This window comes from Bos grunniens, chromosome 11, assembly GCF_055505025.1.
Source record: "Bos grunniens cultivar Pamir isolate PY7600 chromosome 11, Bosgru_T2T1.0, whole genome shotgun sequence".
Classification (NCBI taxonomy): domain Eukaryota; kingdom Metazoa; phylum Chordata; class Mammalia; order Artiodactyla; family Bovidae; genus Bos; species Bos grunniens.
In genome coordinates this window covers 97,542,623-97,568,545 of record NC_141175.1, presented here as the reverse complement: position 1 = coordinate 97,568,545, position 25,923 = coordinate 97,542,623, and the positions used below count along the sequence as shown (strand labels likewise).

General features: G+C 45.7%; 1 protein-coding gene across 16 annotated transcripts; it reads right to left on the bottom strand.

Moving 5' to 3' along the window:
* Positions 1-919: 919 nt before the first annotated feature.
* On the bottom strand, positions 920-25,749 carry SEMA4F (ssemaphorin 4F). Of its 16 annotated transcripts, none has more exons than XM_086327738.1 (14): positions 25,378-25,662; positions 22,380-22,531; positions 21,697-21,756; positions 21,396-21,494; positions 16,536-16,629; positions 6,779-6,898; positions 6,533-6,684; positions 5,809-5,987; positions 5,426-5,573; positions 5,086-5,308; positions 4,837-4,946; positions 4,562-4,722; positions 3,499-3,557; positions 920-3,271 (listed from the first exon to the last, which is right to left on the bottom strand). In XM_086327738.1, exons 1-14 carry the CDS (start codon positions 25,523-25,525, stop codon positions 2,661-2,663), a joined length of 2,316 nt encoding a protein of 771 aa, XP_086183864.1. In that variant the 5' UTR covers positions 25,526-25,662; the 3' UTR covers positions 920-2,660. The 16 variants fall into 16 exon arrangements, with proteins under 16 accessions (XP_086183864.1, XP_086183865.1, XP_086183876.1 ...); XM_086327739.1 differs by having other exon boundaries at positions 6,533-6,666; XM_086327750.1 differs by lacking the exon at positions 21,396-21,494 and adding an exon at positions 16,894-17,383 and having other exon boundaries at positions 25,378-25,653.
* Positions 25,750-25,923: the final 174 nt, after the last annotated feature.

Below are 25,923 nucleotides of genomic sequence, written 5' to 3'. Positions count from 1 at the left end.
ACGTGGATAGTAGCAGACCACTGGTTAGGGTTGACAAGCTAAGAGTCACAATGTGTGGACCAAAAACAGAGGGGAATTTAAGAGTAAGGGCCAGAAAGTGGATGACCTTTAGAGTCTGGAGGTAAACACAAATACAAACCCCATCCCCAACCCTCTCCCTGGCTGCTTTTATGTGCAAAAGCCAGTCAGGTCTCTGGTAGCCAGAATCCTCACAGTTCTACCCGCAGGAACCCTGCACACTTCTTCACCTCCCTTATCACTGGATTCTTTCCAACCCCACAACCCCACAGTCTGAAGATAATGCAACAGTTATTCACACTATTTCTTTGGGAACAGGTTTCACATTTCTATCCTCTCACTCACTCTTGGGGCTTGAACTTTCCACAGCCAAAGATGTGGCTCCCCTCCATTCCTATTTCCAACTTTCCTGTTTTCCTACATTTCACTTCTCATTTTCCTCCAACCAGAGCCACTATCCAAGGAGCAAATGCCCCACATCCACTGTGATCTGGCCCTCCCTCCTTGTGAAACTGTTCTCCCCTTTTCCCAGAGACTCCAGGTCCCTCTGAAATCCCCCATTCCCTTCCTTTTTCAAAATAAAACTAACCCATAACCTCAAGAGTGTACAGTGAGTGAGGATAAACCAAATACAGAGCCCTCCTCCATTCCCACAAAGATTAATAAGGTCACCAAGGTCAGATGCACCTGAAGAGTATAAAAATGACAGGCCCTGCTCCCAAAACCTAGACACTGGCAGCTAAGATCTGACCAGAGATGACCCAGGACAGGATGTTTGTGTGTGGCAATGACTCTTCTCCAGCCAAATGAGGCTTAAAGTGACTGCATGTGTCATGGTTATCCGATGGTTCAACTGTGTGATAATGGCATAATAAGCCAATTTTTACAAAAACAACCACTATTGGTATAGATAGTGCTTTATTGTTTACACGTTCTCTCATTTAATCCTTGCAGCAACCCTGAGGTAGGTATTATTATCCCCACTTTACAGATGAGTAAGCCATTGTTCCAAGGTTAGACTACTTGCTGAAGATCACACACTTACTTACAGCAAAGCCACCAATAATCACAACCCAAGGGGACTCTTGAGTAGTTCACGGGCTGCTGTCAAGGAAAGTAGAGCTGAAAACCTCAACTGGGAAAGGCTGGACCATTTATGAGAGTTCAGGGGGGTCCCTCACCAGGGATGAATGAGGCACATTCACAGGCCAAGACTGGAACTGAGCAGGAGAAGCCTAGAGCTCCTGGGAGTCGTGAAGCAAGAGGAGGTCTTTACACTTGGTGAGAGTTGACGTGTCTTCAAGTAGGCACAGGGCCCACCTTCCAAGGAATGGAGTAACAAGAAGGTATCCAGCAGCTGCCAGTCCAGAGGCTAGCCACAGGGCAAGTGTGGCAGGGCAGGAAGAGCTGCCCCTGCTTGGCACTACGTCAGCTTGGCCAACACGTGCTGACTTTCAGGTAGTGGTCCTTTACTTTTGTTAAGGCTTGAGAATCTGATGAGAGTCATAACCCCCTGCCCCCCGAGAAAAATATAGACACACGTGTACAGACAGCATCCTGCATACAGTTTTAGGGAGGCCCTGAATCTCAGGTGAAATCCTGCTTTACAGCAAGGATGTCATGAGTAAAGTCACCGAAACAAACCTATCTTTGTGCAGCTTGTATTTACCATGGCTGTTCCCATTTTGCTATCCCCTGATATTTAGAATGTTGTGAAGTTTTAACAGAAGTCAAGGAGAGGGTTCTAGCCAGAGAAAGAGTAGCTGTGCATGGCAGTGGTGGCAGCCAGGAGGCAAAAACAAAGAAAAAGATAGGGTCATATGTACTATTCCACCCAGAAGATCACTTCTGGGGTTTTTGTCTACTCAACAGAAGGGCTGTGAGAGGTGATGGAGACAGGGCAGTGGTTTCCTCCTTTCAGAAAGGAGAGCCATTCCCTCACTGGCTACAGGGTCTAAAGTCCTGTTGGCATTGCCCTACTCCGACCTGACCCTCTCTGTATCCCATGAATACACCTGAGCATCGGGCCAGTCATCCATGCACGTGTGGCCAGGTAATCTATGAACACCCGTGTATTTACACATGCTCTTTCATGGAAGAAGGAAAACTGGGATGGGGTAGGTCTCAGGACAGAGATTGCGTGTTGCAGTTTGGGGAGCATGCATTCCCCACAGAGAATCACATACATTTCAAGAATCAGCACAAGGAGTCAGGGCACATGAGCCCCCAAACACTTCCACAGTTCCTCCTTCTGGCCAGGGCCCAACCCGAAAGCAAAGTTGCAGCGCTGTCCTGGGCCAAAGCGCCAAACTAACAAGCCCAAGAGAGTGGGCTGAAGGGGTCACACGGGTTGAGCGGGCAAGTGCAGGAAAAGTACTGATTCACTGTGACAGCAGTTCTGATCTCTCAGGGGAATCAGGCAAAGGCCTGGCCCTGAACCCGTCCAGGCCCAGAGAGAGCAGACAGGGAAGCTGAAGTGACCATTCAAAGGACAAAGAAAACTCAGAGGCCACGGTGACATTCCAGGCCCGCTGACCCCCCAGCATCCCAGTAGTCATTCCATCCAGGGGTCACTCATGCACTGGTGCTTATTTGCCCGGCCCTGGATGGATGTCTCTGTGCTGGTGGTTATTTGCCCGGCCCTAGATGGACGTCTCATCACAGGTGGCTAGAGGAGCCCCAGTTAGCCGAATGTGGGCTGGGCTTGGGCAAGGATCAAGTAGAAAGGGTGGAGGGAAGCCACCAAAGCCACTGCCCCTCTTGGCCAGGGCCAGGGGCAGCCGCTCATCTTCGGGAGAGGGAGAGGGAGGATCCTGGCTGTAGCTTGTGGTACCAGACGGTGGGACCCCTAGGTCCAAGCCCACCTTGTCTCTAGCCAGAAGTTCCCTTTGTCGCTGTCGCTGCTGATGCCGACCAATCAGGAGGAGAGTCAGGGATGCTGCAAGAACTCCCAGGAAGAAGCCTGCTAGTCCAGCCCCTATTGTGTGAGCCTGGCTCAAGGGGCCCCGCGGGGTGCCCCACACCAAGCTGTAAGCAGCCACCACGCGGGCTGCCCCACCCTCCTGACACTCACAGGCATAAGCACCCATGGCCCCTGGGGATATCACCACTTCTAGCCCCTCCTGCCGGCGGGTGAGTGCAGTCACTCCGCTGGGCTGGCGCCACACGCAGGATGCCCAGGCTGAGCTTGGGGAACACGGCAAGACCACATGTGCAGCTGCAGCCACAGGAACTTCAAACACCACCGGGTGTTCTGGAGAGAAAGCAGAGGCACAAACGATGGTGACGCTATAGGTTTGGGGTGACAGAAATGTGGGGTGATATGAGAAGGGGCCATGGGGGACAAAGCCAAAAGGGGGATCCCCAAAGACAGTAAGGCTGCCACATCTTCCAGCAGACAAGTTTTAAAGTAGGTCCAAAAAGGACTACTTTCTAGGCCCTTCCAGCCACTCCACCCATATTTCCCTAAACCATACAGACCTCCAGGCTCTTCAGGACACAAAGAAGAGACATCTGCTGACTCTATGTCTTGAACCAGCCTATAAAGAAGAAAACACTTGATAAATCCAGTGTCAACATCCCCTCTACCCTCCTTGGTACCACTGAACGTTCACTTGCCAATTGCACCTCCCGTCATCTCCTAAATCACTTCTAGAATTATCAGTCAACATTCTCTTCATCCCTAAACTTTTCCCCAATACCTTTTAGATGCATGACATTTTCTACAAATTCTACAAATATTTCTATTTGTAGAATTCTACAAATTGTACAAATATTTCTAGTAGTCGACAGAGAATTAAATCTGCACTAGGTCTGTCAGAAAGACATTTGGTTGGGGTACAAACAAAAGAAACACAGGAGCCTTCCAAGAAGTACAGCTGGTTGTCCACAACCCCAAGATTTCTCTGGAAATCTCTGGTAAAAGATTTTTCTGTTAAGAGCAAAGCTTCTTTCCTATCACAGTTAATTAAAATCCTGTTAGGATCAGTGAGATGACTGTGTATTTCATAAAATAGCTCAGCTAAAGGCACATCTGTGGTTATCACCAGTGCTTGGGGATGAAATCACCTTGCAAGCGCATAAAAGTGTAAAGTGAAGAGAAGGATTAAACCCAGGGGAGTATTAGCATTCAGAAACTAGCTGGAAAAAGAACCAATAAGAGACATCTAGATAGGTGAGAGAGGTAAGAAGGAAAACCAGGAGAATGCAGAATCATAGAAGGCAACAATATAACGTTTTTCAAGGAAGGAAAGAGGGAGTGAAACCACTTCTGAGAGCACTTGTAGAAAACTGAGAAGCAAATGGCAACATGCAAGTCAACCACAGGCAGGGCAGGTCCAGCAGGGATGAGGACAGGCGGATGAGTCAGTATGGGCTGACGGATGGACACACAAGTGATACGAGCACACAAACCACACACACACACACACACACACACACACACACACACGCAGGGCAACATCAACCCATGAGAAACAGACTCAGACGGATGGCTGGGCAGGAGCTGGGACCTCAGGCAATGCAACAGTGTAGCCACACTCACCCTCCGTGCTCTCCAGGGTGGGCCACACACGCAGCTAGCCGAACGCTCCAGGCACAGGCAGGGTCTCGGGCCAAAATGCACTCTGAGCAGCTCTGCAGACGGCCACAGTTGGCTGTATTCACTTGTGTCACCTCAGTACGGGAGCCAACCAAGAGCCAGTTCTACAGAAAGGGAATGAGCAAAAGGAACATGCTAGCTCTCCCAGACCTCAGGGTCACCAACTGTCTCTGGATTCAGATATCTTCCCACCAGACTTGCCAAAATCTACAACTCACTTGGTATAACTTCATATTCTCAACTGGCTGAGGCTCTGGGAATAAGGCCAGATCCTCAAGGACACTCAGCTGGGCTCCAATCTGCACTGCTCGGTGGAGGTGTCCGTCCTCTAGGAAGCAGGCAAGGGGCAAAACATCATAACATAACTACCTGTGCCCGGGACCCTGCTTACCTGTATGCAGGGGACCCTCTCTGTGGCCACAGCCTGTGTGCACTGGATGGGCAACTTGCTTGGCTATTAAACATACCTGTCCCCAGATAGAGCACATCATACTCTTTCCCTGAGAGGCTAGGGACCCTGTGGGCCACAACTCTGAGATAGGCTGTATCGGTCGTGACCAGGAGGGGGCGGCCATCAGCTGGAAACACTGGCCTGTCCATGAGCGGGTGGTCCCGGATGAAGGTGAGCACACGGTCAGGCAGGAAGAGTGATGAGCCAAACTGCTGGAGCTTCATGTTGTTGGTGATGCACTAGAGGAAACAGAATGTGTGACAAAGCTTCGCAGGGGCCAGGAAGTGTCTGTGATGCTTAGCTGGACTCTTGTCCTCGTGGGGCAACTCAGTTCTTCACCGCCCCAGCCCCCTCACCTCTCCAGGCCTGGGCTGGGGTACGTCATTGTCCATGACAGGCAGTCCCCTGTTGCAGTCATGTTTCAGCTCTCTGAAGGGACCATTCAGCACAGTCCGAATATCTTGGGGTCGGAAGGAACAGACAGCAGAGATGGCAGCCCCTTCCCTGGAAGAGTCACAGATGGGAGCCAGATATTTGGCGGGAACTGGGGGGAGGCAACTCAGCCCCCGTCAAATGAGATGACCCATGAGAAACACACAGGGAGCTGTGCAGCCTGCCCCAGGGCAGAGGGAGCAGGGTTCCAGGAAGAATCCACCCCACTCTGGAGGAGACCGCACTGACACTGAACCAATCCCAGGTGTCTTCCACCCTGTAACTCTCCATATCAGGAGCCCCTCACCACTGGGAGGAAAAGATGCCGTAAAAGACAGGTGTCCCTGCTCCACCCTCAGGTCGAAGAATGGCCACGTCCTGCAGGACACTCGAGGCCCGGCCATGCTCAGGCCCTGGACATAGCAGGTCAGCCTTTAGAAAGGTCGTCCATCTCTGCTGGAGGGTCTTCCGGCCCCCAAGATCGCCCTGGGATGACAAGCACGTAGGAAGTTCTTTTTAGAAGACCAATGTTAGGGAAGGACCGTGGAGACCAATACACACTCCCCCCAGTCAAGATGCATAGAAATGCAAGGACAGAGACAGAGTAACTGAGGAGGACAATGCGATACAGGGCGGGCAGGGTCACAGTAATGAGCGTGACCACGTTTATTGTGCACGTGTAAAGTACTGCACTACGTGCTTTACATAAGTTGCTCCATTTAGTCCTCAGAACAGTACCTATTCCTGTCCAGAGTTACACAGGCAGTAAGCAGTGTAGCAAGGACTTGAATCCAGGTCTGTTTGTCAACAGTTTCTGCCTTTAACCTCTACACTGCGGTGTCACACGGGGTAATAATGGGGGTAAAAGAGGCCAGAGCCCTTTCTCCCACACTCCTCAAGCTGCCAGAAAAGTAGTTAAGGTCCAGCAGAAAAGGAGATGGAAGAGAGACACAAAGACAAGAGACCAGAGGAAAAGACAGGAGAGCAAGCGGAGCAGAAGACAAGGCAGATAGCTGCGATCAGGGTCTCACCGCACACACACGAGCCACCCTCGGGACTTTAATGCGTTCGTATGAATCAAACGCTCGGGCAATCTCCGTAAAGAAAAAGTAGATCTCATCGTCTCCATCTTCATCCCCCCACTCGGCTGGGCTCAAGGCCATGGCTGCAACAAAGGCTGGGGCTGGGGAGACCGGCGGCTTCAGATCCCACAGACATAGTGTGGGGCCGCCCAGCCTCCCCCGACTCTGTCCCCGGAGCAGCCCCCCTCTGCCCACCGTTAAGCCAGGATGGCAAGGTCTCTGTCCGAACCCAGTCCTCAGCGCGACCCACAGCCCGAGAGATGATCGGCTCGGTCCCCAGGTAGTTCTTCACAGTGGCAGCGTAGAGGGCGCCCCCTGCAGGGTGACAGCGAGAAGACGGGCTGTCAGACTCAATGAAGGAGCCTGCAGAAAGGGTCACGGTGGGCAGAGTAGGGAGTAAAAGCAGGGGCAAGAACCAAGAACCCTCAAGGGCTAAGCACCCATGTGCCACGCACTGCTAAGCACAGGAGGCATTATCTCACTTAAAGTGTTCCAGGGCAGTAACAGGAACCAGGGTTGAGGGGAAAATGCTGGAATGTTCATGTATAAGAAAGAAGAATAAAAGCTATCCCTGTGGAAATCAAGATTTTTTGTTGGTCTGTTTCTTGTTGTTGTCATTTTTAATGACTTTTCTGTTTTACAATATGCTAATTACATGATAACTTTCCAGGAAGAGATCTGCTCTGCAGCATGTTCCCATCTTGCTGAGCTCTCCCACTATGGTGAATGTCTAAAGGAACTAGTGTTCTTTCTGAGTATTGGTGGCGTACACTGCCCTGGAACAAATCACCACTTTAGGGTATACTAGCATCACTTAGGGAACTGATCAAAATGCAGGTCCCTAAACCTGGGGCCCACAATTCTCACTCAGTAGAGTCGGGGATTGGCCCATGAGTTACTATGGTGTGGGCGACTCAAGACCTCACTCTGAAAAACAGCAACCCAAGGGGTTTCTGGATGTTTCACAGCCCGCCACAGGAAGCGACGAGGAATCAGATCCTTCCTCCTGGTTCAGTGGCAGAGCAGAGGTGCTCTAGCGATGGTGGGGATTAGAGAAATGAGATATCACACGCATTCTGGGAAGAAATGGAAGGTGCAGCTCTGTGGGCTGAATATAAGAACTATAAGCACTCTGATCAACACGGCCAAAGGCTCAGACAAGGCTGGAGAAAATGACTTAGGGGATGAAAGAAGGTCACAAACCCCCTACTGGAGTTTTGAGTATTACAGGGACTCTGCAGAGAACAGAGAAGCATTCCTTCACCACCTACTACAGGAGAGGCACTGCGCTGGGTGCTAAGAACATCACTGCTCCCCCAGGAATTCCCAGCTGAGTCTAGAAGACAAATGTAACCAGATACCAGGAGGCGTGGACTCCTGGATGTGTGGGGGAGCACAGAGGAGGAGTGTGCTAGTTCTCTAACTAGGAGAACTAGTTCTCTCCTAGTTCTCTAACTAGGAGAACAGCATCTCAGAGGTCATGTCTGAGCTGGCTCTGAAGAATGAGCAATTTGCCAGGCAGAAGGACTTCAGGGAGAAGACAGGCAAGTGGGGAAGGGGGGAGCCATGTCTGGTGATGTGGGGCACTCCCGGTGGGAGCACAGGGCAAGTAAGCAGAGATCGCTAGAGGTGCAGTGATAGGCACTCAGTTGTGATGAATCTTCTCTGTATCACCAGGAAAATGTGGACTTTATCCTAAAGGTGAAGGCAAAACCGCAGAGATTTTCTTGAGGAGGAGTGACATAATTAGTTTTGTTTTTTAGGAAGACAATGCTAATTAAAAGGGCCTTCTCACAGCAGAAACTAATTCAAAATTGTAAAGCAACTACACTCCAATAAAACTTAACTGAGGACTTCCCTGGTGGTCCGGAGCTTAAGAATCTGCCTGCCAGTGCAGGGGACACGAGTGCTCTCCCTGGTCCGGAAAGATTCCACATACCGCCACTTGCTGCCATAAAGTCACCACAACTCATGTCTGCGCACAGCAAGGAAAACCCAGAGCGGCCATTAATTAATTAATTCGTTTTTAAAAAGGACCTTCGTACAGTCCTGGCAAGAATAAAGGAGGACTAAGGCACAGAAGAGGAAAGAAAGAGGTTGGATTTGGGAGAGATTTCTGAGGAACAGCCCATTAACAAAATTTGAAAATTGAGTATGAGATGTGAAAGAATGTAGTGAGTGAGACAATGTCTCTAAGGTTTCCACCTATAAGATAGACAATAGGAGTTGGTGATATTGTGAACCAAGTGAAGATATGATGGAAGGCTCATAAAGGAGGTGGCCTGAGAGGAGGCGATTTCAGGTTTTGGATGTGCAAAGGTTGAAATGCCTTCGGGACATCTGGTTGGAGCCACTGGAAGGCGATTGAACAGAAGGGTGTGGACAACAGGGTCAGAGCCAAGCAACCTGGGAGTCATGTTTAGGTCGCTATGTGAACCTAGAAGCCAGGGGAAAAAGGGAGAAGGAAACCCTGGGGCACTGCCACTTGAGAGCAGTTGAGAAGATCATGTCAAGGAGGCTAGAGAAGCAAGCAAGGCTGGAGTGCTGGAGGCTGGTGTCCAGGAACCCCAGCAAGAGCCACGGGGTCCTGCACACTGAGGGAGGCAGCAGAGGGCAGGGCCACCTTGAGGGAAGCACTGCATCCCGGGCTCACAGATGCTCCTGTGAAGCTGCATGTCTCAGGCACTGAAATGATAATGACTAAACTTAAAAACACTTGATGCAGGGCAAAAAAAAAAAAAAAGGTGGGGGGAGCCAGGAGGTGGGAGGGGAGACTACACTATCACTCAAGCTTGTGAAAGGAATCCAAGCATTTTAGAGTCAGGAAGGTTGGGTTTGAACTCTGAATACTTATTAGTAGTGTGATCTTAGGCAAATTACCCTTCCGAAGCCTCAGGTTCCTCAAATGTAGAATATGGATAATACCGCCTTCCACTCAGAGCAGTAAGATAAAGTAAAAATAAAGTGTTAGTCACTCAGTCGTGTCCAATTCTTTGCGATCCCATGGACTGTAGCCCACCAGGCTCCTTTGTCCGTGGAATTCTCCAGGCAAGAATACTGGAGTAGGTTGCCATTCCTTTCTCCAAGGGATCTTCCTGACCCAGGGTTAGAACCCCGGTCTCCTGCACTGCGGGCTGATTCTTCACCATCTGAGCCACCCCGGAAGTCCTACTCAGAGCAGTGCTAAAGGTTAAATGAGATAAACAGAGACACCCAGGTGGGGCCTGGCCATGGCTGGCACTCACCACGTGTCAGGTGTGGCAGCTTGCAAACCTCGGAGGACCGTATGCTTGTTTATTGCCATAAGGCAGGAGGCCACAACTGTAAAATGGCATCCCATTTCCTTCCAGAGTGTTTCAGGAGTGAGAAAATAAGATTTGGGGCATAGGTTCTGGCAGCTAAGGAGCAGCAAATAAAAAAATCTTCAGTAGTTCCAGGCGGTTAGGGGTTGGGGAGAAGATGATACAGAAGCCAGAATTGGAATGAAAATTTTTCTAAGAGCATTATATACGAAACACTTTAAAACCAAAATTCTGACAGAAGCTGTGTCATGGATACCCTGAGAATGGGGGAGATGTGGTGAAAGAGATAGCTATAAATATTTTGGAAGCATAACTTGATGTGTTTGAGGGAGAACAGCCGAAAATATTCTGGAAACGGTAAAGGACCACAGACAGCCATGCAAGGAGCCAGGGGTGGACAGAGGTAAAGTCCTAAGACTTTCTAAGGGATCGGTGGGGCAGCCAGCAGCTCTGGAGCCTAGACTGCGGAAGAGCACGTTCACTCAGGGTGGAAGGGCAGAGGGCCACAGAGGGACCGCAGGAGGGATCAGGCACTTTGGGAGGGCACAGCAGGGCTTCAGGCGTTCTAAGAATACCGAGGGGTTTACAACACAAACGTCACACACACGCAGAGGAAAAGGAAGAGCAGCCACCGAAGTCACAGGGGCAGGAGTCCACAGGAGTACACAGTATCACATGCCCTGAATTTCCCGGAACAGTCCATTTCAAATATTCTATTGTACTGTCCATACAATAAAATATCCCTGTATGAGAAGTTGTTTGGGAACTTATTACTGACTAGATCAAGCTAGTAAACATGAAAATATACATCTACTATATTGGCAAAAGATGGTATGTCACAGAAAGTGATGCCCAAAGTTCTGAATTCAGTGAACAAGGTAGAAAAAAACACCAGGTGTAATTCAACCCTATTTTTAAAAAAAATTATATATATATATAAAATTTAGTTGCAGGAAAGATTGAAGGAGTTACAACTGTACAGTGTTACTGATGCTTGTTTCTGACTAATGAAATAACAAATGATTTTTATTTTCTCCTCTCTATTGTTTTGTATTCACTGAATGTTTTTTGTAGTTAGCATCTTTTATTTTTATAAACCTCCCCCCAAATTAAGATACTGTCATTTTGGAAATACGAGGAAAAAAAGATTGAAAGCCACAAAGATGAAGAATCACAGCCAAAGAAAGGTGACAATTATGTGCAGAAATAGATCTCTACTTGCTCAGAGGTAAAGTCTGTGAACATAAGCCTCCCAGATACGATACTAACTCAACACTGACAGACTAGGATACAAGCCATGGCAGTGAATATTTCACTATACCCTCGAGGGGTTCAATTTTTAACTCTGGTGTCAAAATGCTCACTTTATTATTATTACTTTTTTTTTTTTTTTACTTTACAATATTGTATTGGTTTTGCCATACATCATCTGGTGGATGTATGGCAAAATGCTCACTTTTAAAGAAGGTTTATAAGAAGAATTATCATTCATTGGTTTTAGAAAGAGGGCTTTAAACATATCCTGTCCTGCCTTCTTCCTCTCTCTTTTCTTCTCATGGTCAGAGCTTTGCAGGGTAGACAGCTGTGTGTGTGTGTGTGTGTGTCTGTGTGTGTCTGTGTGTGTGTCTGTGTGTGTGTGCACGGGTGCACTTAGTGGCTTCAGTCATGTCCGACTCTGTGCAACCCTAGGGACTGTAGCCTGACAAGTTCCTCTGTCCATGGGATTCTCCAGGCAAGAATACTGGAGTGGGTTGCCATGCCTTCCTCCAGGGGATCTTCCCAACCCAGGGACTGAACCAGCATCCCTTATGTATCCTGCATTGGCAGGTGAGTTCTTTACCACTAGCACCACCTGGGTAGCCCAGATAGACTGCTATTGACCTAATATTCTCTATTTCCTTATCTAAGGATTATGCTAGCTGGATACTTTTTTTAAAAGTCTATTATCAGGACATAATTATAGATCATTGGAGATGCAGTTTTTACCCTACCTTTTCCTCTGCTGGCCATATAGGATTTCTCTAACTATCTTGTTTTGGTGTATGAATGCTAGTCTCAGGGTACACACATTCATGGATTTAAGAGATAAGCTTGACCCCAAAATGCAGGCAGCACCCAGTACATCTGGAACACATACAGGGCTCCTTGACTGACGCGGTAATCAAAAGATGCAATGAGACCAAAAGGAGACAAGAAAAACATGAGATGGGTTCCCAAGAGAAAACAAAAGCTCCCTTCTGCTCTTCTTCGTAAGAGCCCTATTTATTACCGGATGTGACGGGGAGGGCCGAAGATGACAAATCACCTTTTCCAGCTTAGGTACCTTGGTGGGTGATGGCACTAACGCACTCACAGAAGGGGACACTGGTGCAGAAGGTTTGGGGGACGTGAGTGAAGACGATGAGCTCGGTTTGGGACATGCTGATTCTGAGATTCCTGGGGGACATCTAAGTGGAGCTGTCTGGAAGGTAGCTGGATGTGTGGTCCGTAGCTCCACATAGGATATGGGAGGCATCAGAATTTGGTGGAAACAGAATCCATAGGGCTGGCTGAGATCACAATCACAAAGAATATAAGAGAAGAGGATCTTGGGAACCCCAACGTTTAAAGCATGAACAGAAGGCAGACACTGCAAAGAAGACTGAGAAGGAATTGCTGATGATCTTAGGCTAATGTGAACATTACTGTCAAAATATTTGCATTTTTCCAAATTGGAATAGTGCAAATAGAGACATTGAGATCATTTTTTTTTTAATTTTATCTCAGTGCAGTGCAGATAAATGTCAAATTTGAAGATAAGATTTCTGAGACTTTTTCCTAAAGAAATACAAGTACCAATAAACACATGAAAAGCTCTTTGATCTAATAGAAATGCTAATCAAAAACATCAAATTGGACTCTGGAGAAAGTCACTGTTTTATGTTTATTAACTGTAATTTTGGTTATAGCTAACAGGGTGTAATGAAACAGACCCTCTCATCACTGCTGGTAGGACTAACTGAAGAGCAAATGTGGCCAAATCCATCAAGTATTATAAAAATTTTTTATATCCTTTGGCCCAGCAATCCTACGTTTTGGATTGACTAATGTAATTAATTGCTGTTGTTTAGTTGTCAAGTCATGTCCGACTATTTTGTGACCCCATAGGCCAAGCTCCTCTGTCCATGGGATTTCCCAGGCAAGTATACTGGAGTGGGTTGCCATTTCCTTCTCCAGGAGATCTTCCTGATTCAGGGATAGAACTCGTGTCTCCTGCATTAACAGGTGGGTTCTTTACCACTGAGCCACCTGGGAAGCCATGTAATTAATTAGATTCATGTAAATGATTTACAAAAAAATTTATATAAAAGGATTCCTTACACAGCATTATTTATAAAAGCAATATTTTAAAATCTGAATGTATAATTATATGGAAATAAATAATTGTACTATAGTCATAAGATGAAAAAGTATGCAATCACTAATAAAATCAAATTTTGAATAATTGAACAAATTCTACGATGATAAAATGCTCAGTATACAATACTAAGTGAAATATACATAATTCCAATTTATTATATTTATAATACATGTACACACACAGAATAAAAGAAGATACTCCAAAATAATAATAGTGGTTTCCTGGTGATGACTGAATTACAATCAGCTTTTAACTTTCTTCTTTATACATTTCTGTATTTTCTCAATTTCCCACAATGCATGTTGCAATTTTTATAATTTAAAATAAGAAATACTCCTGCCATCATAGTCTAATATTTTCATTACTAAGAGCTTTTACTTTTCTTTCAAAATACCTCTATTATCCTTAAAGACATTTGTATGACTCCTAACTGGGAATTTGGGTTCTAATTCTTAAATAATGTTGCCGTTATCTTCTATACTGCTATTTAATATTTTCAAAACAGAGGGACAGTAGGGCACAGTAGATCAACATTGAAAGCTCCAGCTAAGTATTGGCATTATGTCAGACCAAGAAAAAATTACATTATAGCCCTATACAGAACTTCAGAGGGAAACATTTAATTTGTAAATACCTTTTAAGACTTTTCTTACAAAGTCATGCATAAGAAAAAAGTTTAATGTTAGATCTTACACCCAATTTTTGCTATTCATAAAATACTGTGCAATATTTAAATTAAAATGTAAATTGTCCTATTGTACTATTGACAATATGTATAAAATTGATAACTAATGAGAACATACTATATAGCAGAGGGAACTCTGCTTAATGCACTGTGGTGACCTGAATGAGAAAGGGAGTCCAAAAGGGAGCAGAGACATGTATGTTATGGCTGATTCATTTCACTGTATAGTAGAAACTAGCACAATATTGTAAATCAACTATACTTCAATACAAATTAATTTAAACAAAAAAACAAGTAATACAACTCCTTCCTACTCTATCCCATACACTAGCCATCAGGCCAGGGATCCAGCAGGGTTTTGAAGGTTATATTCCCATCTCAATGCAGAAACTCCAAGCAAATGTGCTTGTTTATTTTGAATAAATAGTTTTCATAGTTAAAAATGTTTAATTGTCTGATATTTTATAATAAAGTTTGCAGCAACCTTAGTGAAGAAAGAAAAAACAGTATGATGAATGATGCTAAAAAGTCAACTGATTAGCTAGTTGGGGAAAATCAATTTTGATTCCCTTCTCATGCCATTTGAAAAATAAATTTCAAATAGATTAGAGTTAAAATGTTTGGGAAAAAATTTGAGAAGAAAATTTTACCTGCTCCCTAACTGAAGAAGGATTTAGCTTAAAATATATGATCACAAAAGAAAAGATATAGATTGGAATACTAATACCTTACCTGAAAATTGGCCCAAGAACATGAGCAGAGGATTGACCAAAGCAGAAATAAAAGTAAGTACTAAAACATGAAAAATGTTTAACTTCACTAATATTCAAAGAAATACAAATCAAAGCAAGGTGCCATTTTTAGCCTCAAATCAGCAAAAAAGAAGAAGTTTAATAACAAAAGTTATTAAACAAAGCAGTACAGTGAAATTTATGTGAGAAAAAAACTCATTTACTGCTGATTTAGAGTGTAAATTGGTATACCCTTTCTAAAAACTCAATTAGCAACAGATAATGAGCTGTAAAATATTCACACCCTTTAATATAGTAATCCATTTGCAGGAGTCTTAAAGAAACGATCTAAAATGAGGATAAAAATTTATGTACAAAAAGATTCACTACAGTGTTACAGTGGTGATGGTTTAGTCGCTCAGTCGTGTCCAACTCTGTGACCCCATGGACTGTAGCCCACCAGGCTCCTCCATCCATGGATTTTCCGGGCAAGAATCCTGGAGTAGGTTGCCATTTCCTTCGCCAGGGGATCTTCCCAACCTAGGGATCAAACCCAGGTCTCCTGCACTGCAGGCAAATTCTTTACCAACTGAGCCACTAGGGAAGCCCTTGGTGTTACAGACAAGTATTATAGACAATAGTAAAAACTTTGAAGTGAACTAAATGAAGTTGAGAATAAGTTCATATAAATGATTTGGAATTGTTAAATCAGCATATGCTCACAGGTTGAGTAAAATAATATCATTAAAATTTTTCTTCACAAAAAATTTTAAAATTATATAGAAATGCCTATGCTATAAAGTCACGTGACAATATTCAAAATTATGTCCATGCAGCATGACATTTTAAAGTTTCATAATATACACACTCATAAAATTTCTATTAACCTGCTTGTCTTAAAGTATCATGAGAAAAATGGTTGTGTTCTCACTGAATTTGCAGAGCGTATGTGGAGCGGTCTAACCTAATACACAGGCTATGTGGCACACAAACTGTTCGCTTTGTGGCTACCAAAGAACTAGTCAGTCATTCTCCAGAAAAGCTTAGGTATAGTCTGTGATAGAACCATTCAACACTTGAGCAACTGTATATGTATAACTTGTTCAAAGGAAGTAACAGAAGAAATTTGTTTACTAGTCATTATGGATTCTTCTGAGCAACAAACACTGGCCAGCAAAATGTACATGCATGAGTATATATGTGTGTGGACATAAAAAGACTAAAAGGAAATATCCTAAAATACTAGCGTGGTTTTCAGAGTAGGAATACTCTAGAACTGTGTTAATATGGTACTCACTAGGTATGAATGGCTATTTACATATAAATTACAATTACATAGAATTTAATATTCTTCCCTTCAGTTGCACTAGTCACATTTCAAGGGCTCAACAGCCCATGTAGCCAGTGGCTACCATATTAGACAGCGAAGATACAGAACAATTCCATCATCATACCAAGTTCTTTTGAACTGTGCTATTCTAAAAGATTTCTTATGTTCTTTATACTTTTTGCAAATTCATTATAATATGCATTGTAGTAGATTCCTCTTCTACTGAGGAAAAAAATGACTAAAAGAAATAAGGTTAACAAAGGAAATGTTCACAGTCTACTGTGAACAGCAGACACATTCTCTAGAGAAAAGCAAGGGAAATAGTCTGTGGGGAAAAGCAGGAGGACACAAGCACTCTGGGAAGAACAGGAAAAGCTAGAAAGAGATGTGGGAATAATAGACATTCCGAGGAAAGAAAAGAAAGGACACGGAAATTCAAACAGCAGGGTGGGGAAGGAGGCGATTACAGCAAGAAGTCACAGGTTCTGGTCTCTCCCCACTCACCAGCCATCACAGCTGCTGACCGCTGAGCTGGCTCAAAAGGACATTTCCCCCGGCCACTCTCAAGTCTTTCAACCTGCTGGAAACTGGACACATCCTACAGACCAGAAGGGGGCAATTGGTTTAGAGGTCATGGGGAAGTTCATAGTGAGAATTACAAAGATGGTCAGATGAAGAAAAAACCCAATTCCCACTCATCTCTCATTCCCCCACTACCATCCCTGTATTCCCAGTCTGCCATTCCTGGTTCCACCGCCCATTCCTATATTCCCTATCTCTGCCATCCCTCTTTTCATCAGTTTATTCCTCTTCCCTCAATTCCCACAGTACCTAACACCCACATGCTCTAATGAAGGAATACCTAGGATGGCACTAGAAGACAATGAGAGACTGAAAGGTAGATCTCTCTGAAGTGCTGCTGAACTGCTAGCTTGACAACTGGCTGGAGAATGCTATAAGATAAGGAGAACCGGGGAAAAAAGCAGGCTTCCCAGGGGCGGGAGCCCTTAAGAAGGATAAAGCAAAAGTACAGGTTGATAGAGGACCATCTGAAGCCCAGGGGTCTAGAGAGAAGGGCCATCCTTCCCCTAATCCCACCCACCAAACAACAGACAGAACCAGAATCAAGGATACACAGGAGGGAAGGGAATCTGCAAAGTCAATGAAGACCTGAAGCTCAGGTCAGAACCTGAAGATTTGGTGAGTAAGTGTCTTCCTCATCCAGGGATTCCAGAGAGACTGACCTGGGTTGGGGGTTTCCGGCGAGGGCAAGAGGTCTAAGAGTCGCACAGAGTCAGTCAGACAGTACCTTAGTGGAGCATCCAGCGCTAAGAGAGGCTTTAAGGTAACATCTAAAAACAAAAATCAGGGATGATTTCAACCTGGACTGGCAGGGAAGTTAAATGTGGCCGGTTAGGAATCAGTCATGACATGAAGTGCCAGCATGATATATCTCGTTCACAAACTAGGATGGACATATGATGTTGCTGGAGCCTAATTACTGTGATGGCAGTGGGAGTACCAACACAAATCTACGTCCTCTGAGCACAAGTGCACCACTGGCCCAACTTGACTACTCATGTATTTGCTGCAGTTGGTAAACAGAGTTTTATTTTATTGAGAGAGGCTTGAAGAAGGCCTGTTAAAATCAGGTGTTATCTGATGTTCCCTCAAAGGGGACTGCTGATGTTTTTGTTTAGTCACTAGGTCATGTCTGACTCTTTTGCAACTCTACGGACTGTAATCTGCCAGACTCTTCTGTCCATGGGAATACTGGGTCGAGAATTTTCTGGAATAGAGGACCCCATATAAGCACAATCACCTACGTTGTGTGGCACTGGGCACATCACAGCTTGAGGAGAAAGATGACAGTTCAATGAGAGATTACCAAGATGTTTAGGCTCTCTGAACATAGGGTTATTACCTGCTGCTTTGGCCTGTTTTGTTGCCTCCTTTTCTCCATACTGCCTAGCCTTGCCCCTAATTTACTCTCCATATGCACCCCAGATTAATATTCCAAGACTATTAGTCACTGACGTGATAAATGCTTGAGTCAGAAACAGACAAAAAAAATGGCTCACCACCGCCTCTTTATCCCAAACTACTGCTTCTAATCAAACCCGGATCACCTGTTATTCCTAGAAAACAATTCCTGAAACTACACCCTTACATTTCACCAAGGACTTAAAAAGGATGAGCCTTTTCTCAGTTCTCATTCTCTGTGATCTTTTTGCACTATTGAATACTTCTGATTCACTCCCTTCCTTGAAATATTCTACCTCTTGACTCCCTTGAAATTCTACCTCCTGGAGTCCCTCCTCCTATCGGTTGTCTGTCTCCTTTGGTTGGTTCTCTTCTTTCTAAGCCTCTAATCATGTATCCTTAGTCATTTTCATATATTTCCTTCAAGATCTCATTAATTTTTCGCATTTCTGCCCAGACTTTCTATGCAAATCATTCCCCTAACTCTCTAAAGCCTGATGTCTTCCAAACTCTAGTCCATATTTGCACTTGACTGCTGGACTTACAAAGAGGACCTATTAAAACTCAACATGTCAAAAACTCATCTTCTTCCAGGTTTCCCAAATGGCATCATTATAGTATCTAGGTTTACAGCCTTTGAGTAAGTGAGCCTATTAACTACATAGGTTATGATTACTGTATGTTCAAAGCGACATTTAATTAGGGCCTGAAAGGATAAGATCACTCTACTACATTATCTGAATGTTGAGATTCTTCATTATATCATCATGTGTCAGTCGGCACAGTCTTATCAACATCAGTTGCGATGAAGGCAAGTCCCTCAAGTTGAAAGCCAGAGCTACATAGCCAGGCTTTCATTAAGCTGCAGGGTTGGAACCCATCCTTTGACTTAGGCCAACAAGAATGCAAGGCATATAAAGGACCTTTCCTAAAAGATTAGGGGTGAGGGATAGAGGGGAGGTGGTCCCTGTTACATGAAATAAATCAAATGTCACACAAGACTCAAGCCACCTAACGTCTCCTCTTAGGGTGCAGGCTGGATTAGAAGGACAGGGTAGTGGAACTGAGCCAGACAAACCCTGGGTTTGAATTTTGGCTCTGCCTTGGCCAGCATTATCTCTGACTTTACCTAACTTTGGGGAATGCTGTTTCATTCAGGTAAACTGGAAATAAATACTATCATGATGTGCTATCACTATTATAATAAATAAATATCATGATATGGTGATAAGAATTAACCTCATCTATGAATGTAAGTATCCAGCACCAAGCCTGAACAGAGCAGACACTCAGTTAAATTGCAATTCTTCTCACTGTTGTTGGTGCTGCTCTTTTAATTCTAACATTTATCTTTGTTAATCGCTGGAGCTCTCTCAACAAAACAAATTAAAATATTTTCCTCCATGTCTAACGAGCTGTCACTGAAGGGCAGCACTCCACATTTTTAGAGCTGGCAGGTCCTATGCTTTCTTTTGTAATAACCTTCATTCTTCTGAGCAATCAACTCTGAGCAAGTTGTTATGGCTGGATCAGCTAGTCAAAGCTCTCAGATAATAGTTATACACAGTCTCAAAGTCATCCATCTGGGACATGAGAAGTTCAGCACTAAGGATAAGGCAAGAAATTGCTCAAGCAGATGGGGATTGCCAGGTAGCAGGATAAGACAGGTAAAGGCAGAAGAGAGCATTCAAGGAGTCTAGAGAGCAGTCTCAGGATGCTTGAAGAGTTAGCACAGCTGATAGTGGTGACTTATATTTCCCTATAAACAACTCTTGATTAAAGGATGGTCCTTCATTTCATGAGCTTGCTGGATAGGAGGGTTCAGAAAAAGAGCTGAAAGTCATAGGAGTGCAGACCACAGGCCCCTAGCTTCACTCTTGGTTGCTGATATTCCTCAAAAAAAAAAAAAAAAAATGGATAGGGGTCCAAGTCACACCAATCCTGACAGGTGCGTCCAGAACATTTTCTGTCTAGATACTTATGTAACAACCATTAAAGCCGAAGAAGAACAGAAGGCCCTGTGGAACCAGCTTGGAGTGACTGCACCATCTGTAAACCATGGCTCTGGTATTCACATCCATGGGCTCCCTGATCCTATATATACTGGGAAAGGACAAATATGGCAATGGCAGTTCCACTGCTACTTTTGTGAGCTTCATGAGAACCGCAGGGAAACTAGACTCTCAATGTTACCTGAAGGGATACAGAGACTGTCAACACCATTCTGAACTGGGAAACCTTCCCAGGATGAGGGAACTAGCCATATTTCAACAGGGAATCTATCACCAGCATGATGAAAACAACTCAACATAAGCCCAACTCCCTCTAGGGAGAGTTCAGAGGGACTGACTAAGGCATCAAATATATACAATTAGAGCATTCTTGAGTCAAAAATATAAGGATGATGTTTAACAAAGAGGTTTCAAGGTATATGCTGAGTAGACCCCTGTGGCAAAGACTATTGAAGACTGCAGAAGGATCAAGTCAAGATCTACTATTAATGACCATGGTCAGGAAAGGGAACTGCTGCACTCCCTCCTACCCCTAGCAGAAAGGGATAATAAGTGTCCAGTAATATGAAGGATATTTGAGGCTTTTGACTCATTCCAGGGACTGATCACTAATGTGTACTGCCAGAATAACAGTAATTGACTACCAGGTAACTGATGGGAAAAGGTGAGGGGTCAAAAACATTAAAACCCTTCCCTAAGATGTCACCAACCCCAGGGGCTTTTGAGGCCATGGCCAATCTACCTGTTATTAGGGGTATCCATGTCCCAAGCCTGCCTGGGTTTGAGGTTGGAGATGCCCAGGGCTTTAGCAGCAATGAAGAGGATTAAGAAGAAAACATCCTTGACAGAGTGCCCACCTTGAAGGCAAGATCCGGAGTATGAGGCCAACATGTACTACATTAGTGGACAGTGACCTCAGAAGCCATGAGAGCAAAGAGTCACAGCCCACACAGAAAGAGGTTGACAGTGGAGGTGGGAGAAAGTGGTGAAAGTCAATTACATGCCATGGGAGGAAGACACAGGTACAGACAGTGCTGTTTGAGAAACGGACCCAGGTTACCTGGACAAACCAGGCACAAGGCAAGGAAACCATGAATTACTGGCCTCTGAAGTTCCTCCCCTCAGCCCAGCTAGCATCCTCACTTCCTTCACCATCCCACTACGGCCCTCTTCACGCTTCGTATTCCTCACCTTCTAGGGACAACCTCCCTCCCCCTCCCTTTCAAACCCTCCTTCAGTGGACAAAGGCTCTACCCTATGAGGGCATCCTTCACCCACAATGTTTCTCATGCACAAGGGCTGCCTTAAGCACGACCCCTGTCACAGTTGCTCACAGAAGACCCCTCCCATCCGCCCACCCGTCACTCACAATAACCCCGCACTTCGGATCAAAAGCGAAGGTGCCACAAGTGAGGAGGTGAGAGGCATTGGCAATGGCGAGAATCTGGACAAAATTGTGACATTCGTCCTAGGGGTCAGAGATGGTTAGAATCAGAAGCAGCAGGTACAAGGAAAGGCAGGGTTAGGACAGTTATATGGAGCTCTGGGCATGGTGTTAGAGTCCTTGCCTGGGTCCATGGGGATGGGAGCATTACAGAGGACTGACAGCAAGTCAGGGCTGGACCAAGGCCTCAGCTGACACCCAGGACAGGGCCTGGATTTATACCTACCTCCTTCTTGCCTTTCTTCCTACAGTTCTGTCTGTGGGCCTCAGGCACCATCCAGTCAATCTAGAAAGGAAGAGTGACCATTTCCCCCACATTCTCACCCCAATCCCTCCCAAGTCAGGGTAGGTGGCACAATTCCACAACCTCCATCAACTTGGGAGACAGAACCCCCTCTCCCAACCGCAGAGCACTGCTTTTCATACTGGAGGTCTCCATCCATTAATGAGCAGTGAAATCTCAACCAACATTATTTTTAATGAAATAGAATACATCAGAATGTACCACATGTAGGAGAGTAAATATTGTTTCAAAAAAGTTTTCTTTCAGTATATACTTTGTGCACTGGGTCAAAATGTACCAGATATTTCTTACTAAGGGATGATCAAAAAAGTCTGAAAGCTATTGCCCTAGAGTAATGTGATGTTAATGATTCCTTGCCCACTGCCACCTGAACCCTGGCCACTGTGGCCTCCTCCGCATCATCATGAACCTCCGTCCTAGCCTCTTCAGTCACCATGACCCCCCCAATTACCCTCAGCTGAAACAATGAAGTTGATTATCTACCCTTATTCTTTTTTCACCCAGCATTCCCCCTCCTACCACAATACCCTCCCTCATATGCCATAAAACCAAGGACCCAATCACATGCTCTGGAATCAGAGGTCCTCCCCACTCTCATCTCTCACCCTTCTAGGTTTCTCCCCTGAAAACGGCAGGGATGTAGCGAAGATCGTGTCCCGGGCGCCGACATAAAGCATGTGAGAAGCAGGATCCACAAGGAGAACTGAGTAATTGTATGTCTGAGGGATGGTGAACCGGGTGAGATAGGAGTCAGCCTCTAGCAGGACCAGAGAATGAGAGTGAAATGCGATATCAGCCATCATTTCGTAACAGTTAGGTCCACAAGAGCAAAGCCAAAGGGGCCCATTTTTTGCTTTCTTCCAAGAACCATTTATTTAGCAGCCTTAAGGGCAAAAACAAAGCCTTAACAGGCCAACCAACTAATTTCCCCAGGGACAGATAACTGATGAGGCACACAATAAAGTATGCTTTTTCTATAAAACAGTTTATTAAAACAGCATAAATATTAAGTCTATTTCATATTGGGCTGGCCAAAAAGTTCATTTGGGTTCCCATAAGTTGGTTATGAAAAACCCAAATGAACTTTTTGGCCAACCCAATATTTATTTCTATTCATAGCAACATGATACATAATTGAAAATACCCTTAGAAGGTATGAGTACTTTCCTCTCTAAATCTCCTTTTTTAAAAAAATAATTACTTAATTGTTCAGTCGCTAAGTTGACTCTGCCACCGCATGGACTGCAGCACTCCAGGCCTCTCTGTCCCTCACTGTCTCCCGGAGTTCACCTAAGTTCCTGTCCATTAAATCAGTGATGCTATCCAATGATCTCATTCTCTGCCGCCCTCTGCTCCTCCTTCTTCTCTTGCCTTCAATCTTTCCCAGCATCAGTCTTTTCCAATGAGTCAGCTGTTCGCATCAGGTGCAAACTATTGTTACTTAACAGTAACTCCTTTTTACTTAGAAGGGAAATGTCTCACTCTTTTTACCAACACATTAGTAGACTATTTCCTCTCTCTCCCACCACCCTTGATCCCAACCTGATTCTACCCAAAGAAGTAGACAGTAGCGTGGACAAGAAGAGAATGTGCTTCGGAAATAGATTCTACCCACGGTTTCAGCCCAAGTGTAAATGTGGCTCTTTCACTTACCAGGTGTCTGATCTTGAGTATGTTACCTGCCCACTCTGAGCATCACTTTGCTCATCTGTAAACACCATCCAGTGTTGTTGGGAATCAAACGAGATAACCTATGTGGAAGCATCTGACACATACTACATATTTCACAAATTGTTCCTTTCTTCCACCCTTAAGCATGTGTTCTGTTTGGGCCAAATCTAAACATATATCAGCATTCAGAACTCTGATCTAAGACTTCCCTGGTAGTCCAGTGGATAAGAATCCACCTACCAATGCAGGGGACCCAAGTTTGATCCCTGGTCCAGGAAGATTCCACATGCCATGGAGCAATTAAGCCCCATGCGCAACTCCTGAAGCCCGCAGGCCCTAGAGTCTGTGCTCCACAACGAGAGCAGCCACCAGAATGAGAAGACCATGCACCGCAACAAAGGGTAACCCTTACTCGCTGCAGCTGGCGCAAGCCCACACACAGCAACAAAGATCCAGTGCAATCAAAAAATAAAGTAAATAGTTAATTTTAAAACCCTGATCTATTTAAAGATCAAATAAGATGAATTTACCTTCTTAGCTCAATCTCTGGCGCTGGGGACAGGAATTAATACAGCTCTGCTCTACCTGCTTCATCTGCTCAGCTATCTTCAAGACTGGTAGGATGGCCATGCAGTCTTACATGTGCTGACTGGAGCCCCACCCACCCCATCCTCCCATACCCATATTCATATCTGTGTTGTTTCCTGCCTACTATCCCATGCTTACTATAAGCCCCAGATCACCCAACCACCCTCATATCCCCAACTCTGCCTCAGCTTGTCATATAGACCTCTCTGGATTCCTGGATATGAACCCAACCTGGCAACTTCAGTGCCATGCTGTGGCTATTGCTCCAACAGAAACTGAAACCCAGGCTCTGATCACAACTTTGTCTTCTGGATTCATAGCATCCCTATATGTCACTGGTCTGAAATGACACAGTAATTTAGAAAACTCTATTACCCGGTTGTGAGTTTTTCCCAACAGGTTGTACTCTTGGTTTCACTGGTTCTGTCTGTGCAAGGTGCTAACGCTCAGGGCCCACTGCGAAAAACACAAGGTTCACGGCTACACTCATGCCCAACTCAGCAAAGAGCCTTTAAAGTCTTTAAATCACTCCAATGACCACTTTTAACCTCATGGCATCTCTTGGCTTCTTTCACATCTTTTGAAAGGGCATCTCCCTCCTCCTTTTTTTCCTTCTGAAGATTTTTAAAACCATTTAAACAGAATTTTAAATCAACTCATCGAATCGCTTCCCAGCACTCAATGTAGGGCATGGATAGAGGAGCACTGAGGAAGTTAGGAGGGTTATGTTGGATCAGATAATGGGAGACTAGGAGTTGGTGTCAGAGATGAAAGGGCTGCAAGTGGGTTAGGGATATTAGGGCCATGAGTCGGACAAAAGGCTCGGAGGAGGTTAGAACTGAGGATAAGGCAATGAACCTGAGAAGCGGGCAGATGTAAATGCTAAGCTGGCAATCAGAAGGACGGGTGTTTGGAGCAGTATGAAAGATCGATGGGTTTGATAGGATGGTCGTCAGGCTAGCACGACGGACACAAGTGCATGCGAGGGAAGAGGGGAATAGGGAGAGGAAACTTGGAAATGGACGGTCCCCGGCAACCCCCATTCCCCGCCCTGGGCCTCGGTGTCTGCGTCTACACTGTGAGAGGCGGCTGCACAAATAAAGGAGAGCGGGCGCCGCCTGGGCGTGCCGTAGGAGCCCAGACACCCGGTCGGGTGTGGAGCGGCACCACGTGGGGGTCCCGCCTGCATTGGGACGAGGCACGGGCACCGAAGGAAGCCGTGGACAGACCTGTGGGGGCGCGGGGTGCGGCTGCCCGGGTGAGACCGGAAGGTGGGTCTGGGTACCTGCAGGCGGGATCTGGGCCGGGAGCCAAGGGCTAAGGGCGAGGGCGCCCGCGCCTTACCGGAGATAGGAAGCGAGGTCCTGGGGACCGAATGTGGGACGCGGCCACACACCGGGCCTCTCAGCAACGCCAGCAGCAACAGCAGAAATAAGGGCGAGGTCCGGGAGGGCCGCAAGCGCGGGAGGAGCCGCGCGACGGAGCCCGGCATTTTTGCCACCTCCTGGCCACCGGGGTGTGGCACGCCCCGCAGCCTCGCTCGGCAGCTGAACAGCCACCAGCCTGGGCCCACTCAGTTCCCCTTGGTTCGGTTGGGCCTGCGGCTGCCGGTCACAAAGCAACCTGGCTCCACCCCTTCAAGAAGAGACCAATGATTGGGCTAATTTTCTCCTCCCTCAAAGGGGTTGCCTGGAAGAGGCTGGACTAAGAGAAAAAAACCCAACCCAGACAGACGGAGAGCTACACCCAAGGTTAGGTGGGAGGTCTACCTCCGAATTGGGCTGGACTTGTCATTCCAGGATCCTCAGTGACAGATTTGCAAAGGCTCTGCAACCTAGAAGAAATAGACAAATTCCTAGAAATGTGCAATCTTCTAAGAGTAAACAGGAA

Bases quoted from the DNA above. Each gene is read 5' to 3' on its own strand.
- SEMA4F (XM_086327738.1), bottom strand. From the start codon at position 25,525: ATGCCGGGCTCCGTCGCGCGGCTCCTCCCGCGCTTGCGGCCCTCCCGG. The intron at 6,899-16,535 runs GTGAGTGGGGAG...GTCACCCTGCAG, and splicing joins GTCAGCAGCTGTGATGGCTG to GGGGCGCCCTCTACGCTGCC. The intron at 6,685-6,778 runs GTGGGCAGAGGG...CGGTCTCCCCAG, and splicing joins CTTGCCATCCTGGCTTAACG to CCCCAGCCTTTGTTGCAGCC.